The sequence below is a fragment of the Marmota monax genome, unplaced genomic scaffold (genome assembly GCF_021218885.2).
Source record: "Marmota monax isolate L192 unplaced genomic scaffold, Marmota_monax_Labrador192_F-V1.1 WCK01_AAM20220418_F8-fsc00045, whole genome shotgun sequence".
Classification (NCBI taxonomy): domain Eukaryota; kingdom Metazoa; phylum Chordata; class Mammalia; order Rodentia; family Sciuridae; genus Marmota; species Marmota monax.
Window position 1 is genome coordinate 10,263,815 of NW_026692132.1, and position 22,063 is coordinate 10,285,877.

Consider the following 22,063-nt stretch of genomic DNA (forward strand, 5'->3'; position numbering starts at 1 on the left):
AAAATAATAATAAAATAAAAAAAATTAAAAAAATAGAAACATTGAAAAAAAAATTAAAGAACAACAACAAATAAAAATTGAAAATGAAAGAAAAAGAAGAAAAAAAAAAAGAAAAAAAAATGATAATAATAATAAATGTAGTCCTAGAGTTCTATTAACTTCTCTTCCAGTAGGTGGAGCTGTGCCCACTGGGCCAAGCTTCTCCTCTCAATAGGTGGGAACCATTCACTGTGCAGCAGCTCTTTCTCCTAGACTGGGCGGGTCTCCAATCCTGAGTGTCTAGGGCCTTGTCTTGTGTTTCCTCAAGCCAGGCCGTGCTCACCTGTGGTGCTCACCACAATACTGGCTACACGCCAGGTCTGCTGCTCCTGGGAGCCCTGTTTTCATGAACACCTGGGCTCACTCTCCCTGTTTGCTTCCCTCAGACCCTAAGTTTGTAGAGCTTGGGGCTGAGATCCCCCAGCGAATTTGCTTGCCCTCCTGTAGCCACGCCCCCAGTAGCTGGTGCAAGAGACCTCAGTTGTCAGCACTGGTGGGAGCGGTAGCCGGGAGTTCCGCACCGCGAGTCCCGCGCCACTCCTGATTCCCTAGGTCTGGTTATTGCGTTCACAGGAGAGCTGGGAGTGGCCCTTAAGGTTTCCCCGCTGTGTGGAGAGAGATGGCTAGGGGATTACACACCTGTCGCGCTGGTTTCAATGCAGTTATCTCCTCCGCCCGTGACGCCATTTCTCTGCCATGGTGATATCCCATGCAAATGGTGACCCTTTGTTCCCTTTGCCGGATGACCAATGCAACGGGTGGGTCCTGACTGTCTCTCCCAATCCCCGTTTCAGTCCTGTGGCCACTGCCTATGAAGGCTCGGTTGGCTTTTACCTCTGTAAGTTCCTAAGGGTCGGCCAATTATTTCAGCGGGATCCTTAGTGCTGAGTCACACGAAGCAGGCGAACCGGAGCTTAATTGCCTCCGATTCGGGCTCTGTGTGTGTGTTCTGAGGGGCCCAGCCTGTACACCCCAGATCCACGTCAGCTCAGCATTGCCTAGTGATCCTGAGCAAACAGCATTTAGACAGTTTACGGCTCCCTATGCCCGCGCAGTTGAAGATGTCAGAGACTTGATCTCTCTGCGCCTGCCACCATGTTACATCTCCTCTGTAATATTCATGTTGCCCTTACAGCTTCCTGGTATAAGCAAGTTCTTGGGATTATACAAACTGCTGCTTCTGTTTCCAGTCCAGATTTCTAGAAATGAAACACTGCGGCTGTCGCCTCCGTCTCTGGGCCGCACTGACGAGCGTCGCGCTTGTCTGCGACCGTAGCAGAGCCGCCCTGGCCTCCGCAGCTCTTCAGCCCGGTGCCAGGCCCCAGGGGCCCAAGCGGCTGCCGCCGCGGTCCATCCCCCTCCTCAGGAGCACGGGTCCCCTGGCAGGGGGGTGCAGAACGACCCCAGAGCAGGCTCTGCCCGAAGGTGCAGCGGCGAACAGGCCACAGAGACGCTCGAGGCTGCAGTCCAGCCTTCGGAGGACAGGGCTCGGCACGCAGCCCAGCTCCAACCTCTAGGTGCGGCTGCCGGACAGTGTATACAGAGCCATCAAGACAGCAAGCAGAAAGCAAATGGCGGCTCCCGCGGAATGGATTTTCGGCACAGAAACCACAGCCCCGCCAGCAATCCCAATCCACAAACTCTCCCTGTATAAAAAATATTCAAAAAAAAAAAAGAAAGAAAAAAAAAAAAAGGCGGGGCGCACTGAGCTTTCTTTGCCTCGGGTACTTACAATCCACTGCTGATTACACATTCAGCTTCTCCGCCCGGAGCGAAGCGAAAAAAGTTCCTTGTATTCTTGATAACTGTCATTCTGACTGGATTGAGATAAAATCTCAGTGTACCTTTGATTTGCATTTCTCTAACTGCAAATGTTGAACATTTTTTCATATATTTGTTGATCAATTATATTTCTTCTTCTGTGAAGTGTCTATTCAATACCTTAGTCTGTTTATTGATGAGGTTATTTGGGTTTTTTTTTTTGTATTGATTTTTTTGAGTTCCTTATATATCCTAGAGATTAATGCTCTATCTGAAATTCATGTGGTAAAGATTTTCTCCCAATTTGCAGACTCTCTCTTCAACATGATTGATATTTTTTTTCTGTGAAGAAGCTTTTTAATTTGATTCCATCCTATTTATTGATCTTTTATTTTACTTCTTGCACTTTAGGAGTTTTGTTAAGGAAATCAGTTCCTAAACCAATATGCTAAAGATTGGGCCTACTTTTTATTCTATTTGGCAAAGGTCTCTGTTCTAGTACCTAAGTCCTTGAAGGATTTTTGAATAACATAAATTTATGGAAGAGGAGCATATTCTATTCCTATTTCTATCTTCTTTGACCTTAACAGGTAGAAAAGCAGTTTATACTGCTAAGGTTAAGGACACTAAGATATAAATAAATTTGGTAATAGATTGTTTTATGTGATTCTAAGATTATCATCCTCTGTCCCCATTGATAATGTACGGTGACAAAATGGGAATTCCTGAGGAACTCATCCCTCTGAAAAAGGATGCTCTAGAGTATACCAAAATGGGATTAATAGAATAATGTGATATGAATTTACTCAACCATGAGAACAAGATGGGAAAAAGTATGATGGGGCAATGACAAACTCTCTTTTTTAAAAATTCTGACATGAACAAATATCCTTGCACAACTGTCTAGAAAGTGATTCCTAATGTGAATTAATCATGATGTGGAATACATCACCCCTTACTGAATCCAATATAAGGGAATCTTGTCAATATTGCACTCTGAGATCATGCAACATAGACTGATAAAAACTACCATGAACCAAGACTCTTAAAGATTTATAGTTCATAAGCCCTTCAGGATCAGGATATAGAAAAAAAGAGTATTAAATCCAGATAGCCTTAATAGTTTATTTCCACTGCAGTCATAATGCCACAATGAGAAGCAGGATCAAAAGAGCTGAGTTTGCTCCAACAAAAGAACAGATTGAGACTAGAGATAGCTCTTATAGGCAACTCCTTTCTAGCAAGATCCTGTTCTGATTAGAAAGCTTCTTTTGTTATATAGTAGACCAAGTAGCCCCACAAATATATTTTTAAAAACTTCAAAAGGTAAAATGTCCCCTAGATTTTTTTTACAGAACATATTAACCCCTGCCAGTTCAAGCATACCTTTTTGTGGGATAACAGAAGATCAAAAGTGCATATTTTGCTATTTCTCTGCTTTGTTCCAATAACCCCATTTTCTATTTTAATCTTGTTAGCAAGTTATGTGGTAATGTGCATGCATATATGTATATGTACACGGTACATTATGCATGTGTATCCCCCTTTGCATGAATACACTCTTAAAAGTTTCAGGGCATCACCTTCTAAAATCTGGAGTGGATTCCTATGAAGAAAAGAAGTAATGTATCAATCCTGAGACTGCTAGCCTTAGAATGATCTGCTTTAAAAATTGGTTCGTGGCCAGTGTCTGAGAACTTGGATTTAAAAAGAATTCCCTTCATTTTCAGAACTAATAAAAGTGGCTAACTGTGTCTTAACTGTTTATAGAAACAATGGGGCTTATGCCAAATATCTGCTTTCCTTTGGGGAATTGCTATGAGTGAGAGAATTTGCTCTCATAATCAATCCCCAATAAACACTACTGAGTTTGTAATGAGCTTCCTTTCTAGACATTTCACATGTGTTATCACAACTTGTTGCTGGCATAACAGATGATCAAAAAACAATGCATGCTTTGCTCTTTTTCGGCTTTGCCCTGTTAGCCCCAATATTTTATTATGGAAAGAGTTAAGCATGTCCATGTGACTCCACAGGATGAGGGCTCTTGCAAGCTTGTAACAGGTTTAATTACTTTGAGAAATCATAAAAATATGCATTCCCTGGAAACTCGAATATTTACCTTGAGCAACCAGATCTCGTCTCAATAATGGATAAAGAACAGGTTCTACACCATCCATTTCTTGTATAATAAGGGTTTTCCCAAAACGTACAGCCAACTCAAGAGCTGTGATAAAGTTACTATCCTGTGAGAATAAAAAGGAATGCATATTAATTTTTTTATTATATCAGTATATACAAAGATCCTTATAGATGATAAATGAATATAGTACTAGAAAAATAAGAACATTTTAAATGTAATTTTAATGTTAATAATTCAAATTACTCAATTATGTTTCTAGTTACAAGTATTTGAATTATTTTAATTGAATAAGTTATCTTAAAATTTTCATCACTTAAATAGAAATATTTCTAAAAAATAAGAATTTTGACCATTTTTTTATTGTTGAAAAAACATCTAAAAGCTCAACAATTTTTAAGTATATATTACAGTGTTGTTAATTATAACAACAATATAGGTAGCAGATCTCTAGAACTTTTTGGTCATCCACATCTGGAACACTATACCCATTGAATATCATCTCTTTACCCCACAATACAAATGTCTTTCTTTAATTTTCTATTATAATTATAAATTTTTTATAGAAATAAATTTCAAATTCTATCTGTAATAAATTATCAGGTATTAATAAGAACTACTTTGCCTATATTCCAAATCAACTATTGAATGGGGAGTTTAAAAAAGAAAAATGATGAATTCCCATAGATATTTCTTAGTGTGACAGGTTTAATAATTAAGTTTAATTTTTAATTAATAAATTATTAATTAAGACTCTTCAACAAGACTCTACAACCAATGAAGAATTTTGAGGCTTTTTAGCTAGCAAAAAAAAAAAAAAAAAGGAGTTTAAAATATTACTCCATGCCTCCAACAAAGATGGAAAATAAAGTATAATATTTGGGATAATTATTAAGACCTTATACTGCAAACCCCAAATGAGACTAAAGTACAATCATGCACCACATAACATTTCAGTCAACAATGGACCACATATACAATAGTAGTCCCATAAGATTATAACGGAGTGAAAAACTTCCTATTGACTAGTACATCACAGCTGTCATAGCACAATGCTGAGCTGTCAGGCATATTATAAAAGTACAACACATACAATTATATATTAGTATATTATATCAAATAATAATAATAAACAACTTTATGTATATATATATATACATATATTATATATATATACTTTATGCTTTAGAGTATATTTTAAAGTACATGAAATATACTTTAGAGTATATTCCTTTTACTTATGTTTTTTAAAATTAACTTATAAAACAGTCACAGGCAGGTCCTTCTGGAGTTATTCTAGAAAAAGATAATGGTATTGATGATTCTGACCTTGTGAAAGCCTAGACTAGTATATTTGTTTGTCTTTACTTTTAACAAAAAAAGTTCACAAATAGTCAACAAATATATGAAAAAATGTTCAATGTTTCTAGCAATTAGAGAAATACAAATTAAAATTATACTGAGATTTCATCTTACTATAGTCAGAATGGCAATTATCAAGAACACAAGGAACAGTAAATGTTGGTGAAGATGTGAAGAAAAGTATATACTCATACACTGTTGATGGGACTGCAAACTGGTACAACCACTCTGGAAAGCAGTACAGACAGTCCTCAGAAAAGTAGGAATAGAACCACTATTTGACTCAGTAATCCCATGTCTCGGTATATATCCAGAGGATTTAAAATCAGCACACTAAAGTGACACAGCCACATCAATGTTTATAACAACACAATTCATAATAGCTAAGCCAGGGAGCCAATCTAGGTACCCTTCAACAGATAAATGAATAAAGAAATCGTGCTATATATACACACATGGAGTATTATTACGATGCAATAAAGAAGAATCACTTTATAACATTTGCCAGTAAATGGATGAATCTGGAGACTATCATGCTAGGTGATATAAGACAGTCCCCAAAAGTCAAAAAGCCAAAGGTTGAATGTTTTCTCTAATATGTAGAAGCTAACCCACAATAAGTGTAGGGAGGGGGCAACAGAAGATTAGTGGGTTAGAAAAAGGGAGATGAAGGGAAGGTAGAAAGGATAAGAAAGGGAAAGTCAGTGAAATGAATCTGACATAACTTACCAATGCGCATATATGAATACACAATGGTGAATCTGATATCATGTACATCCACAAGAAATTAATTTAAACAAATAATAATGACAGGTAAATGGCAGAAAGATCATTAGATGGAAGGGAGCAGGAGGAAGAGAAAAGAAAAGAGGAGAGATACAGGGTCTAAATAGAATAAAACATATCCCATACTTATATAATTATGTCAAAAGGGAACTAGTGTTCTGTATAACTAAAAAGAACCAGTATTTTTTAAAGTTCAAAAAGTTAAAAAAATTAATTTAAAAATAGGTAAAATAAAGATATATAAAAATAAAATATGTATAGTTATATGTGTTTTAAGCTAAAGTTTATAAGGTAAAAAGAGCAAACTAAGGTTAACATTATTGATAAAAGAAAATTTTTGTGAATTTGGTATAATTTAAATATACAGTGTTAATCAATTCTCCAGATGTATACAATAATGAACTAAGCTTTCATATTCACAACACTCACTCACTGACTCAGCTAGAGCAACTTTTAGTCCTGCTGACTCCATTCATAGTTAGTGCCTACCTACACAGAGATACATTTTTATATTTTATACCACATTCTATGTACCTTTTCTATATTTAGTTGTGTTTACCATTGTGTTACCAGTTACCTACAATATTTAGTACAGTAACATGCTGTACATGTTTGTAGCACAGCAGCAATAGGCTACATTACATAGCCCATGTGGGTAGTAGGCCATATGACCTGGGCTTGTGAAAGCACACTCTATGATATTCATACAATGGCAAAATTGCCCAACACATTTCTTAGAATATATCACCCTGATTAAGCAATACATGATTATATTTTATATATTATCTAATTTTCAATTATTTTTACTACAAACAAATGAGATAGAAACCCCATTTATAAAAGTAAGGTAAGTTTTAAAAAATAACTTTTCAAATACAAAAGAATATCTATAAAAGCAAGTCATACAGGGGTGGGGTTTTGGCTCAGTGGTAGAGTGCTTGCCTAGCATGCATGAGGCACTGGGTTCAATCCTCAGCACCACATAAATGTAAAATAAAGATATTGTGTCCACCTAAAACTTAAGAATAATTTTTTTTAAAGTAAGTCATACAACTAGGGCTTCCAAAAATGAAATTTAAAAATAACCAAATATAATTTTCTTAGCATGATAAATATGACAGTAAGAAATCACTATTAAAAAAGACTATGATTACATTTTACTGACCAAAGTGTCAAATATTGGGACATATTAAATATTCTTCTTGGTATGTTATAGGAATAGGAAATTGTGAGAGACATTCAAGAAAACTACAAACGTGCTGAAGACCAGGAGAATTTTCTGATTCTCTAAGCTAAATTAGTTATATTTGTGCGATTAATCATAACTTAGAGAAAATATTTGTTTCTCTAACCTACTACAGCATCCTCTTCATAAGAACAGAAAGTGTGACTACTTTACTCACTATGAAATTCCCAAATAATAAGCACCAAATAAATATTCTCATCACTTTTTACAAATTACAAAACTGAAGCTAAGTGAGTTATATTTCTTTCCCCAAATCCAACTCCAGGTAAATTATAGGCCACAGTCTTGGATCTGTTTTCTAATTATACACCCAGAATTATTTTCACTATAAGATGCTATTCTTAGTTAGCATCTGAATAATAAGTAATACATACCTGTTGATTAATAACCTCCAAATGTGAGTCCTTCAAATGTGTTTTTAACCATTCTGTAGCTTGGGATGAAGGATCTATAAGAAATGGACACACTCGACTCTAAATTGAAAAGAAGAAGAATGTTAATTAAATGAGTATGGTTTGATTTAATGAAAATAAATGCCTAAAAATTATGAAACAATTTCTAAATGAGCTGACTTTGGAGGATGCAACTGTACAACCAGAAGGAATAAATACAGGTACAGTACATATCAGTACTGGAAAACCAAATTAATAAATTTTCAATGAAATAATATTAAGTAATTAAACTGTGCATAGTCCCATTTGTTACACAATAACTCAAAGTGTATGTTAACAATATGCTAAGCAAGAGTTTTATTCCCATGCTGATGCTATTTGCAGTATTTGTTCTGGTTTTTAAAATGCATAATCAAGGTATTCCCTAACTTTATACATCTTCTGGGTGAATAAACCATAAAGGCCTTATAAAAGACCCATGAGCTAATCATAAAAATATTGCTGAAATAATTTTAAGATAGTTATTTACATTTTAAGACACTGATTCTTCTAAAGCAGTAAATATCTACCATAAAACCTTATCTTAGAAATGAAAATTAGACTTTATATGCTTAAATCTAATGAACTAGAAACTAAAGTCATTACAGAATGTCCTGCACTAGTTAATCTCTAAAACAAACAGGAGTTTAGAACCCAGTGAAGACATCTTACACACAATGGCTCTTAGAGATGATAGGAAGCCAATTATATGTATAAAAAAATGTATACCTCCTAGCACCAAATAAATATGCAATAACTCTAGAAGTCATCTAATAATTACCACTACCTACTAAATCAGATTTAAATGAATGAACTATTTTTTGTTAAATTTTCACTTATTTGAAAAAAATGTAATTGTACATTATAGGGATAAGAAAACACATGTGAAAGAGTAGAATAAAAACTTAGGACTGAGGTGTAGCAATCTCATAAAAACACTTGTTATTTCAGTGGCATATCAAGAAGGAAGGCAACAGTAGGAATAATTTGCCTTGTAGACTAATAGCTTTTTATCACCAACACCATTTAGAATTCCTAGCACATGGTCATAATGAAAACATACCTGGCTTTAAAACAGCTTTATTACAGTAATTAAATTCTCCACAAAGAACTTGTTTTTATTTGCAACCAGAGTAGAATATTCCCCCCTTGCCATGTTACATCACTGTATGATCATTACCCAGAATCTATTTCTATAGATTTCTCTTACTGTTCCATCAAATAAATGTACTATTCCTAGAAAAATGATGTGGTTAGTAATTAGGTTCTTAGTATTACTATGGGTTTGGGGTCTACTTTTATGGTGGCATTCAATAATAAACATTTCACAATTCTATGAGATTTTGCTTAACCCTGACAGTATGATTTTAAAATTTGAAGGAGTTTTCTTACCCATGATTTCAAACCAATGATCTGATGCAGTTGAAAAAAAAAAAGAAAAGAAAAGAAAATGGTAATGTTTCAAAATCTATTTTTAGCAAAGGAAATATGTTTAACAAATTTAAAGGGTACTTACAAGTTTTTGTTCATCACATTTATACTTTTACACAGAGATTTAGAGAAAATTTCTAAGGTACATTTTATCTGTGTTGCATGATGAAATGTAGTTAAATTATATAATTAACAACTTATAATAGATCAAAAATGTTGAGCTTTCATTCATTTATTCATCTACCTTAGAATCTACAGTAACACAAAGTTCAAAGGATACAGAAATTAATAAGATATATTCCCTTGACTTCAGTGACTTGACATCCAATAAAGAAGCAAAAATAAAAGCCCATCATTCAGAAGTATACAAAATGCTACAGAAGAATGATATATGGAGATAAGGCAGAGACTAGGAAACAATTCAAATCAATCAAAGCCAAGAAAAATTAGGAAGGCAAAGAAGAAAAAAAATCATTTTGGATAAAAAAAATACCATGATGAAAAGAATAATAACAAAGTTCGGAGTTCCTGGAAAAATTCCAGTAGTCTGACACAGCTTGATTAAGAAAAATGTGGGCAAAGATGATATATAAAAATGGCAGAAGTAGGGACTTGGGTTGTGGCTCAGCGGTAGAGCACTTGCCGAGCACGTGCAAAGCCCTGGGTTTGATCCTCAGCACCACATAAAAATAAATTAATTAATTAAATAAGGGTATTTTATTGTGTCATTGTGTCAACAACAACTAAAAAAATATTTTTTAAGAAAATGGCATAAGTAATCTGGCATCTGTGTGATCATGAAGACCTTTTTATACCATGTCTAAAGATGGTGAAAATTTCATACTGCAGGCAATGGGAAGTCAATGAAATATATTAATTGAAATAATATTACTTGATTTGTTTTTGAAGGATCCCTTCAACAACTATAAAGAAGTGACTCAGGGCAAGGAATCAGATAGTATAATAATGTATTTATCCAGATACAAATTGATGAAAGTATAAATGAAGCCACTGGTAGTGGATATGGTTAAAACAGGATGCATTCTTGAGATATCTGAAAAATATATTTGACAAGACAAGATGAATAATAAACTGAAAGAAAAAGAGACAGTGGGAATGACTCCCAGCTTATAGTTTGCACTACTGGGCCAAGATTACAATATTGTCAATGATGGGAAATAAGGAAAACCAATGATAAAAAATTAAAAACAAAAAGATTTTTATAGTGAAGAGCTACCTATGCTGTCCTGCATGCCCCACTTAACATATTTCTGATGAGGTTATCAATCACCTAACCCTGTATCCACGGAATGAGTAGGTATCCCATACTAATCAGAATCCTTTCATAAGCTTGACATACATGCTTGGAGTAAAGGCGGAAGGAGGATGTGGCACATCCTTAATCTAGAAACAAAAACTCTGATAATGGAAAACATGGAGACACCAAAAACTATTGCTAATGAAGGGTAAAGAGAACCTATCTGAGAATAAATCCATCTGTCAAGATGAAGAAAGAAATGTCCTATTAATACCTTCTGAATTCTGAAGCTAGCCCCAAATTTCTGCACATCTCAATTATTTAAAAGCATAAATAGTTTTTTATATGGGCTGTAATGGGTCACAGAAAGATTCTCAATTAAAAAAAAAAAACAGCAAATTCAATTAAAGGCAGATAAAGCTTGAGCTTCCTAGATAAAAATATTCTACAGTAGTTGGAACTATAGAGGTCAGGAACTCAGAAGAAAGATTCAAGACTAGAAATACATATCTATTTAAATTCTTCCTTCCTTGGTTAGGAGGGAATATTGGGCAAGGGACATTTTTGAAAGTGATGACTCTTAAAACATTTAGGACATTTTATAATTTTACTTTTATTTTTAATACATTAAATGGAATAAAAGCAAAAAAAAACTTTACAAATAAAATTAAAGCCTATTATCTCTTTATTACCTAAGGAGAGTTACATTAACAAGAATAACACAAAATAATTAAGTTAAGGTCATTCATGTACATGCGCATGCATACACACACTCCTATAGGAGGCAGTTTTAGAGTACTAACTGGTGCTAGTTAGCTTGTGTTTGAATCCTGGCTCAACTACTTGACAGCAATGGACAAAAGATCAACTCTTCTGTGCCACAATTTCCTTATCTATAAAAAGGGCTACATATGCACCTACTAGATTGAGTTGATTGTGGTGAGCCGTGTTTGTAGACCGCTGCCATCATTAGAAGATGGCGCTGGTCTCCGTTGTGGATATTGGTAAACAACTCATTATTTGGGAGAGTTGGCGTGCTGTCCCTCAATACCCTATGAGAAAACCCCGCGTGGCAGCTTTGGATTGGACTTGAGTAAGCTTTATTAGGCTATGCTTGGGCGCTCGGCGGGGGGTCACTAGAAGATGATACATGAAACAAGGCCTGAATAAACTGCTGAAAGAAGAATCCTGTGTCGTGTTTTCCCTTGCCGGCGAGGGGTCGCGACAGTTGATGTCAGAATTTTGAGTATTTGCTTCACCTATGTTAATTCTTAAACAATAATATATGCACACATAGTAATTACTAGATAAGTGATGATGATGATGATGATGATGATGATGATTTATTGGGGAAGTAAAGAATTTCCCCTTTATGATTTAACTTTATAATTCTTTGTTTTTAGACATACAATATCAAATTAGTTAGCATTTCCTTGACATATACCAAGTAGCAGAAAGGAAAAAAATCTCAGAAACTTTGAGTTGTTGAAAGAAAACCAATTAGATACCAAACTTTTCATAAACAATAAACATAAATATCCAATAGATGTCTTCACAAGAAAAAATTATATAAAATCTGAAATTTATACTTATCCTCTTTTCCATCTCCTTTTAGAATGCTTTTCACTCATACCTTCTCTATTGTTTCTAACATCTTTATATTCTCCATTATTCATGGAGTTCCCAACGTTAAAAAGATCATATTATTTATCACCCGTACCAGGTTTATTAATATAAACCATAGCCCAAGCAATCCACAAGGGATGATCACATTAGCCAAATGTTTCTCTGCTCCTCAAAGACATGTTATGTAAGCTTTTTCCTAACATAAACCTAACTCTTGTTACAAGGTCAAGGATAAATAAAATTTGACTATTTCCTCTCTCAGAGAATACATGCACTTCAACAGTTAAGACAAGCCAAATATGAGAACTTCAAGCATTTATGTTAAGACCAGTAAAGAAATAATTCTGGACACAAAAGGTTTTTCTTTTTCCTAACATCTAAAACTTTTTTGAGTAACTACAAGACTTGAATCTGAATAGTCTCCAATGAGAGAGAAAATCTCAGAAAAGTTGTTGTACACTTGAAGAAATTTTATAAACCTCAGAATCAAAAATACATGTTATTTATCATGATTAGCCATCTTTCCTCAGGAGTCTTCACAGATGCACATGTAGTATATATTTAGAGATTTAATTTCATATACATTCATAGTATTTTAATGATTAGATGTTATAAACATGTACTATCCAATCACACCCTTAACTATAATGACTTATTTTGAATTTAGTCTACCTAAGAATTGAAATAGAATGTTGACAATAATGGAAAATTCATTCAACAAAATCACTGATTACCATACCCCCCAACACTTTTACAAATAATTTTTATTTTGTTAAATAATTGCAAATAAATAACTAAAAGGAACTCATCAATATTAAATATAAAGTAAATATAAGCTTCTTATTAAAACTAACGTTAAAATCAATTTGCACATATTCATTGTGAAAGACAACTCAGAAAACAAAATTAAGTATTTTCCATTGGTATCAGGAAAAAATAAAAATTACTATAATAAATACATGTTTTCTGAAGACTTACTTCTCCTGGTTACTTGTGGAATAAAAAGAGAATTCTTAAACTAGAATTATATTTTTTTAACTTTTTTTTTTCTTTAATGTGGTGCTGAGGATCGAACCCAATGCCTCACACATGCTAGGCAAGCGCTCTACTGCTAAGACAAAACGCCAGCCCCAAACTAGAACTTTTTTGAAAATCTGCAATTACATTCTTGAAACATTTACTGAAACAAGAAGAGGTGATTGCCAAACCTTGGGGAGAAGCAATAACAAATCTGAAAAAAGCATACAGTTTGCAATGATGCAATGAACTTATTTACAAACACATTTAGAGTTTCAGATTTGTGGTTCCAATGGAAAGGCAATGATAAAAATTGTCTAAAAAAATAAATCAAAGAATTACCAAAATCAAATTAAAATAAGGGGAAAGTATTTAATTTGTGGTAGCAACTTCTCTTCTGGTAGGACACCAATGCAACGAACCAAACTACAATCAGATGATTAACAGGCCTAATAAAACCAAACACATTATCCCAGAATAAATAAGGCCCAAAATATGAATCTTATAAACAGTTTATGCTACCTAAAGAGGATCATTATTCAATTCTCATGCTTTCTCTGAGACAATGAAATTACAGAATAAGGAAATGGTGTCTGGGCAGGGAGAAGGGTTACAGAGAGGAAATACAACACTAGTAATGTAAAATATAGGCTATTGAGGGCTGGGGATATAGCTCAGTTAGTGGAGTGCTTGCCTTGCATGCACAAGTCCCTGGCTTCAATCCCCAGCACCAAAAAATATATTTATTTATCTATCTATCTATTTATTTATTTATTTATTTTTCTGGACACAAAAGGTTTTTCTTTTTCAATGGAGATATATATATATGGAGAGAGAGAGAAAGAGAGAGAGAGAGAGAATAGGAAAAAATTCACATTATCAAGGAAGAAAAATTACCTTGCAAATTGCATGTCAGAAAGGAAAATCAAGTTAATGGTTAAAATCAAACGATTCAAAGTAATGATTTTTATCTGTGTACAAGCCTTTGAATTTAGTTTTCACATTCACTGCCAAAAAGGTTGTAATATTTTCAACTTTAAGAAAACATTGACAAAGAACAATTTTCAAAATATACATATGGTCATCTCCAACTTAAAATCCAAAGCTTAAATTCACTTTGCAACATAAAATAAAATTAAAATGTAAAATTTATAAAGTCATATACTCTAAATGAAGTAAGTAAACAACCAAATGAACCAGTTATCTCTATAGCATTTCTATTACTAGTAGAAACTTCTATTTAGAATATTTTGGAATAAAAATGCCACTTTAGTTTATACTCTTATATTTAGTTTATACTCTTATATTAAGGTAAAAATAAATTATATTGAGAAGTATACATTCACTAACAAAATAAGTAAATTTTCATTAACAAAATATTTTCACTTTTACATGACTAAGAAAACAATAACAGCAAAAACCTAAGAATGTAAAGAATTCCTCTAGTAAGCCTCCAAAAAAAAACATTTCTGAGAAAATTAAAGCAAATTAATTACCTGTAATATAACAAGAGCATTTTCTATGGAAAGGTCATCAGATGGTAGGCCTTCACTTTTCCAAATTAACTGTTCACTTTCAGTACAAAGAAATCTCCTCAGATCAAATTCTGAAAAGTTAAAGATACCAAGAATACTTCATTACAATAATCTTGCACTTGATAAAGGAAAGAAAATAAAACTATTTAAAATATACTGAAACAAGGTAGGGTGCAGTGGCAGACACCTGTAATTCCAGAGGCTTGGGAGGCTGAGGCAGGAGGATCACGAGTTCAAAGCCAGCCTCAGCAAAAGCAAGGCACTAAGCAACTCAGTGAGACCCTGTCTCTAAAATAAAATACAAAATAGGGCTGGTGATTTGGCCCTGTAGTTGAGTGCCCCTGAGCTGGATCCCAGGTATCCAAAAATAAACTAAAATATACTGAAGCAAAAGTTCCATGACAACCTTTAATTTGAAAACCATTCATCTACTTTTAGCACTCAAATATAAGAATAAAGAAGTTAAAAAAAAGTTCAAAGGAATAGAACTTTAGTTAACTCATATTTCTTCAGAGTGAATGTTTTACAATCATAAGTAATTTTGTGCAAACCACAAAATGCACAAGAAACGTTAGAGTTCCTATATTTCACCTTATTACATAAAATTATTGTAAAGATAAAATGTTTAGTTGAATTCATGCAATATCAAAAATCCTTTAGTGGTCTGTTATTTATAGTGATTTAGGAATAGAAGATACAATAACAAAATGATTCCCAAAACTTTTGTGAAATTTGGCAAATCTATAGTCTGGTATCCTTACAACTTACAGAAGAGTTTAAACACTGAAGTAAAGCAAATTAGCTAGGCACAGCAGCAAATACCTGTAATTCCAGCAACTTGGGAGGCTGAAGTAGGATAATAAATAAGAGGCCAGCCTCAGCAATTTAGGGAGACACTGTCTCAAGATGAAAAATAAAAAGGACTGGGAATTTAGCTCAGTGGTTAAGCCTCTGGGTTCAATCCCCAGTACAAATAAATAAATAACAAAACAAGAGAGTGAAATAAAGGTCAAATGTGCATTTTTAGAATATTGAAATTTCAAAATCACAAATAACTAAATACAAACTTTCAAGACCAGCTGACTTGGTCCATTCTTCCAAACAGGTTTTTCTGAGACTCTCAGGAGCAGCAGAAAGATATGTAATAAAAGCAGCAGATAGTTGAGCTCGTTTTGGAAGAGTAGCTAATTGCTCTGTTATCTCTGCAACCTGGAAAAAGAGATAAAGAGAGATAAATGGATATGTCCTATCACAGAAGAAAATTACAGCTTCATGGAATTTTGTTTATTTGGCCCTGTAGTTGAGTGCCCCTGAGTTCGATCCCAGGTATCCAAAAATAAACTAAAATATACTGAAGCAAAAGTTCTATGACAACCTTTAATTTGAAAATCATTCATGGAAAAAAATCACATATTTCTTTAAGTAATAATCCCTTATCTATTTGAATACACCAGTCAAATTTTTAAAATAACAATAAGACCACAGACCTTGCTGTGGTTTTGTATGAAATCCTAATGTATTTGTAGAAATAAACACACATTTTGTCATTGAAAGTTACTAATTATCATAATGAATAATGAGCTTTCATCCTTACCATAGCTGAATAGCATGAATTTGTATCACTTTATAAAATAACATTAAAATACACTGATGAACAAAGGTACGTAACAAATTTAATGAATCAAGACTCATTATTGTAATCTTTAGTACAGATGAAGCACAAGACAGAGCAGAAAGGACAGTGATACAGAAGGAATGAAAGAGAGGGGCAGAGTTGGTTGGAGGCCAATTATGAAAGGTTTTTCCATGCAATGCAAAGGATTTTCTCTTTTAACATTTTTAAACAAATCCCCTTTCTATTAACACTTTTAATAAAAAGGGATTTAAGAGGCAGCAAATAATGTAATGAGATGAGTTTTAAAAATATATTTCAGCCAACAAATAAAGGATGGACTAATTAAAAGGTTAGATAAGAGAGAGACAAGTTAGGAAAATCCAGATGAGAAAACAAAAAGATTGGCATTAAAGATGGAAGGCAAATACGAAGAATATTGCAAATTGATATGACAATTAAACAAGGAAACATTTAAGACAGCCCACATTTATAGTTTTGATGCATAGAAGAAACACAACTTCAATAAATTATGAACTGAAAGAGATATGGAATTAGAAAAAAATAAGTTACTTTAGACATGTTGGGTGGGTTCCTAAGAGACAAAAGTAATGCAATTATTTAAAGTATAGTTGGAAATATTAATTTTAAGCTCTGTATATCCTAGAAGTATAGCTTTGGTCATCACTGTGGTATAGATGGCATTAACCCTGAATGAGAGAATCCCAGTTCCATTTCAGAAAAAAGAGTTAACAAGGAGAATACTGAAGATAATCAATATTATTGAATGAGAAAATGAGAAGTATCAGGTGAGAGAAGAAATCTGGTTATAAAGTTAAAAAGAAAATGTGAGACAAGACTAAAAAAGCAAAAATAATAGAATATTTCAGAAAGAAATAAATGGCCAACAATATTGAACCCTAAAATTATTGTCCTGGTAAAGGTAAATTCAAAAAAGTCTCTAAAGAGAACTAAGTTTTAGATAATTTTCATTCCTGTCCTTCCCCTCAGCACCAGGTAAAAGAGGATTTGTTTTCTTTCCTAAAAATCCATTCTCCTAAAGATATTTTGCAATAAGATTAATTCACTTAGTTACCATGTGTATGTAAATCATTTGTCCAAAGCCAGATGCAAGTTAATGGATATTTGTCTTTCACTTTTTTAACAAATACATAACATCATAAGTTTCCTGAGTCTTTAGACTCTATGATTCTTCTCTGTAAACAAACCTGGGCATTCCATCTCTTGTGTTCTCTATCAAGCTGATTAATTAAGATTTCTGCAGCTTTGATTGTTTCCTGTGCTTTGCTAACTTCAGCTTCAAGTTTGGCAGCTTCAGAAGTCCTGCTCTGAAATCTAAGAAAACAGTTAATTAAAAACAAAAAGAATTTAAGAGATACTTAATGAAATTATCCATGGATAATTAAGTACATATTTATGCCAGAATTTAATGATAATATGGCCATAATTGTATAAAATTATCATGAATAAAACATATATACCAACACATATATTTAAAATCTATCATTCTCTACTTCAAAAAGCTGGACAGGTACTCCATAACCTTCTGTATTTATGTACATGTTTCTTAGTATGGCATTCAAGACCCTGTACAAAGACTGATCCAATCTATCTTTCTGGGTTTATTACTTGCTATTTCAGTTTCCCCAAAGTATACAGCAATATCTGAAAAAAAATCAACATTATCAGAAAATGCCCTATTCTTTATCTCATGTGTTCCTCTCAGGATGTTTCATTTGTCTAGAATATCTTCCAACCACTCCCTTTATCCCCTCAGTCAAATACTCTTTAACATATACCTATCAAAAATAAAAGTACAATTTCAAAATTCACCTCACATATCTAATACATTATATATAATCTCACCCTAAGTGGCCATTTGCCAAAGTTTATAAATCTCTTTTTAAATTGTTTTCCTTGAAAATGGTTGTACAAACATGTGCCTATAATATGCCCAGGATTGTATCAAACATTTTTTTTAAAAGAAGGGGGGGAGAGAATTTTTTATTATTTATTTTTTAGTTTTTGGTGGACACAACATCTTTATTTTATTTTTATGTGGTGCTGAGAATCAAACCCAGTGCCCTGCGTATGCCAGGTGAGCATGCTACCACTTGAGCCACATCCCCAGCCCTGTATCAAACATTTTTTAAAAACATTTCATTCTTACAACAACAGTTCAAAATTTTTCATGTTACAGATATAGAAATTTAGACCATAAGAGATTACTGCACAAAGATTCACCAATCATCAGTAGAGGATCTAAAATTTATATACAAATGTGCCGGATATTAAGTTCCATGAATTTTATGGTACATTCCACTGCCTTCCTATCCTCTATGTTCTTCACCTAGACATAATACTCTAGAACTGAGCTGTTCAATAAGTTACCACTAAAACACATCGCAAATACTCTGTAGCCACATATGGCTATTTGCTACCATACTGGACAGAGTATATTACAGAATACTTCCATCATCTCATAAAGTTCCATTGGATGGTGCTGCTTTTCAGAAGTTGGCAACAGAAAACCATATCTTTATTCACTGCATGTTATTATACATCTTATGCTTTGTTAGTATATAATAAAATAGGTGTCACAGCCTAGAGTAACAACAGCATGGTGATAAGTAACATTATGGTGATTAGCATTGTAATCCATTCTTAATTAATGATTATATAATGGAAAATGCCATTCTGCTTCACTTAAAATTCTCAGCATTATTTTAAAGAATAAAGAGATAAATATAAAGTGTTTAGTATAAGACCTGAACCAGCAAGTGACTAATAAATGGATTTGAAACATTGCTACAAGGCAGACCTGCGACCGACCGGAAGAACAGGCCCAGCGGCCTGCCGGCGTGGTAGACACGTCACCCCAATTGGAGGAGGGGCAGAGAAGACCTGCCGCCCGCGCCTGCAAGGTAGGCAGACCTGCGACCGACCGGCAGGACAGGCCCAGCAGCCCGCCGGTGTGGTAGACACGTCACCCCAATTGGAGGAGGGGCAGAGCTGCCGCCTGCGCCTGCAAGGTAGACAGACCTGCAACCTGGAGAACAGGCCCAGCGGCCCGCCAGTGTGGTAGACAGATCACCCCTATTGGAGGAGGGGCCCAGCCATTGCCCGCAAGTTAGGCAGACCACGCGAACTGGAGAAGGGGCCCAGCGGCCCGCCAGCATGATAGACAGATCGCCCCAATTGGAGGAGGAGCACAGCCGCCGCCCGGCCCTGCAAGGGAGACTTTGCAACTATACAAGAGCAATATAAATATATAGGGGGAAAAATCAATACCACAACAGTTTCACCAAGCAGAAAGAAACACGAGCAATATGAAAAGACAAGGAAAGAAAAGACCACAAGCAATGCAGGTCAACTCAACCTTAGAAGAGGTAATAGCTGCAGCAGATGAAATGTCAGATAAAGAATTCAGGATTTACATGCTTCAGATGATCTGGAGTCTCAAGGAAGACATCAGACAGCAAAATCAGACAATGAAAGATCACTTCGACAATGAATTACATAAACAAATCCAAGAAGCAAAAGACCAACTATACAGAGATACAGGTTATAAAAAACAAGCAATCAGAAATCCTAGAAATGCAGGAAGCAATAAACCAACTTAAAAACTCAAATGAGAATACTACCAGCAGAGTAGAACACTTAGAAGACAGAACATCAGACAATGAAGACAAAGTATTTCAACTTGAAAAGAGCATAGACAGCTCAGCGAGACTCTTAAGAAACCATGAGCAGAACATCCAAGAAATATGGGATAACATAAAGAGACCAAACTTAAGAGTCATTGGGATACAGGAAGGTATAGAGGTCCAAACCAAAGGAATGAGCAATCTGTTCAACGAAATAATACGAGAAAACTTCCCAGACTTGAAGAATGAGACAGAATCCCAAATCCTAGAAGCCTACAGGACGCCGAATGTGCAAAATCATAAGAGATCCACACCTAGACACATTATAATGAAGATGCCCAACATACAGAATAAGGAGAGAATTTTAAAAGCTACAAGAGAAAGGAAGCAGATTACATTTAGGGGTAAACCAATCAGGTAACAGCTGATCTTTCAACACAGACTCTGAAAGCTAGAAGATCCTGGAACAACATATTTCAAACACTGAAAGAAAATGGGTTCCAACCAAGAATTGTGTATCCAGCGAAATTAAGCTTCAGGATGGAAGATGAAATTAAAACCTTCCACGATAAACAAAAGGTAAAAGAATTTGCAGCTAGAAAACCATCTCTTCAAAACATCCTCGGCAAAACATTACAGGAAGAGGAAATGGAAAATAACAATGAAAACCAACAGTGGGAGGTAGTACAGTAAAGGAAAAAAATAATCAAAGAGGAAAAACAAACCATGTTAAGTAACATAAATAAACAAATATGGCTGGAAAAACAATCCATATCTCAGTAATAACCCTAAATGTTAATGGCTTAAACTCACCAATTAAGAGACACAGGCTAGTAGAATGGATCAAAAAAAAAAAAAATCCAACAATATGCTGCCTACAGGAGACGCATTTAATAGGAAAAGATATACACAGACTGAAGGTGAAAGATTGGGAAAAATATCACTCATATGGACTTCGAAAATAAGCAGGAGTATCCATACTCATATCAAATAAAATAGATTTCAAGCCAAAGTTAATCAAAAGGGATAAAGAGGGACACTACATACTGCTCAAGGGAACCATACACCAACAAGACATAACAATCATAAGCTAGCCAATCCCTAAAAAACAAATGCCAAATGTCTTCTTTGATATAAGGAGAGTGACTAAGAACACAGTAGGGAGGAAGAGCATGAGAAGAAAATTAATATTAAACAGGGATGAGAGGTGGGAGGGAAAGGGAGAGAGATGGGAAATTGCATGGAAATGGAAGGAGACCCTCAGGGTTATACAAAATTACATACAAGAGGAAGTGAGGGGTAAGGGAAAAAAAAAGGGGGGGGGGGTAGAAATGAATTACAGTAGATGGGGTAGAAAGAGAGAAAAGGGGAGGGGAGGGGGGATAGCAGAGGACAGGAAAGGCAGCAGAATACAACAGACACTAGTATGGCAATATGTAAATCACTGGATGTGTAACCAATGTGATTCTGCAATCTGTATATGGGGTAAAAATGGGAGTTCATAACCCACTTGAATCAAAGTGTGAAATATGATATATCAAGAACTATGTAATGTTTTGAACAACCAACAATAAAAATTAAAAAAAAAGAAACATTGCTACAACATACCAATTACTTAATAAATATTAGAGAATTAGCTGGATATTAAGTATTGACTATGAGCATACAACATTGAAAATGGTGTGTTGATTTTCTTTATATTTATCTAAAAATACCTGGAAGATAATAATGTGATTTCTAAATTTCTAAATAAACATTGTTCAGGAAAATTGAAAACACTGGGTTTATAGACGTAATGTTTGCTTTTTCACTTGCTTTTTTCTAAATAAAATACATATATATATATATATACATACATACATAAACATATATATGTATATTTATTTAACTTATAGAGAAAAAGGACACATGATATATACACACACAGACACACACACACACATACAGAGAGAGAGAGAGAGAGAGAGAATGGTTTCAGTTTTTATGTGATAAATTTCTTTCCTGGTACAGAAATTCTTCTTCCAGAAATTCTTCTTCCATAAATTAAAAAAAAAAAGGAAACATATCACTTCCAAAAAATTTGTAGCATATATATAAGTAGCTGTGTCATAAAACTGAAAGCAACCATAACACATGCTATATTAAATTATA

The 22,063-nt window shown here is 34.2% G+C and overlaps 1 protein-coding gene across 5 annotated transcripts in view; it reads right to left on the minus strand.

The window, feature by feature from the left end:
* Window positions 1–22,063, minus strand: part of Dync2h1 (dynein cytoplasmic 2 heavy chain 1) — a 381,051-nt gene that overhangs the window by 235,335 nt on the left and 123,653 nt on the right. For 4 of the 5 annotated variants that reach the window (XM_058586626.1, XM_046466604.2, XM_046466588.2 and 1 more), the window contains exons 61-66: window positions 17,474–17,600; window positions 15,700–15,841; window positions 14,594–14,703; window positions 9,158–9,178; window positions 7,709–7,807; window positions 3,923–4,046 (exon numbers count right to left, since the gene is read on the minus strand). In XM_058586626.1, the coding sequence (XP_058442609.1) occupies window positions 3,923–4,046; window positions 7,709–7,807; window positions 9,158–9,178; window positions 14,594–14,703; window positions 15,700–15,841; window positions 17,474–17,600 (623 nt within the window). The remainder of the gene's footprint in view (window positions 1–3,922; window positions 4,047–7,708; window positions 7,808–9,157; window positions 9,179–14,593; window positions 14,704–15,699; window positions 15,842–17,473; window positions 17,601–22,063) is intronic. The other variant, XM_046466597.2, reaches the window with a different exon arrangement.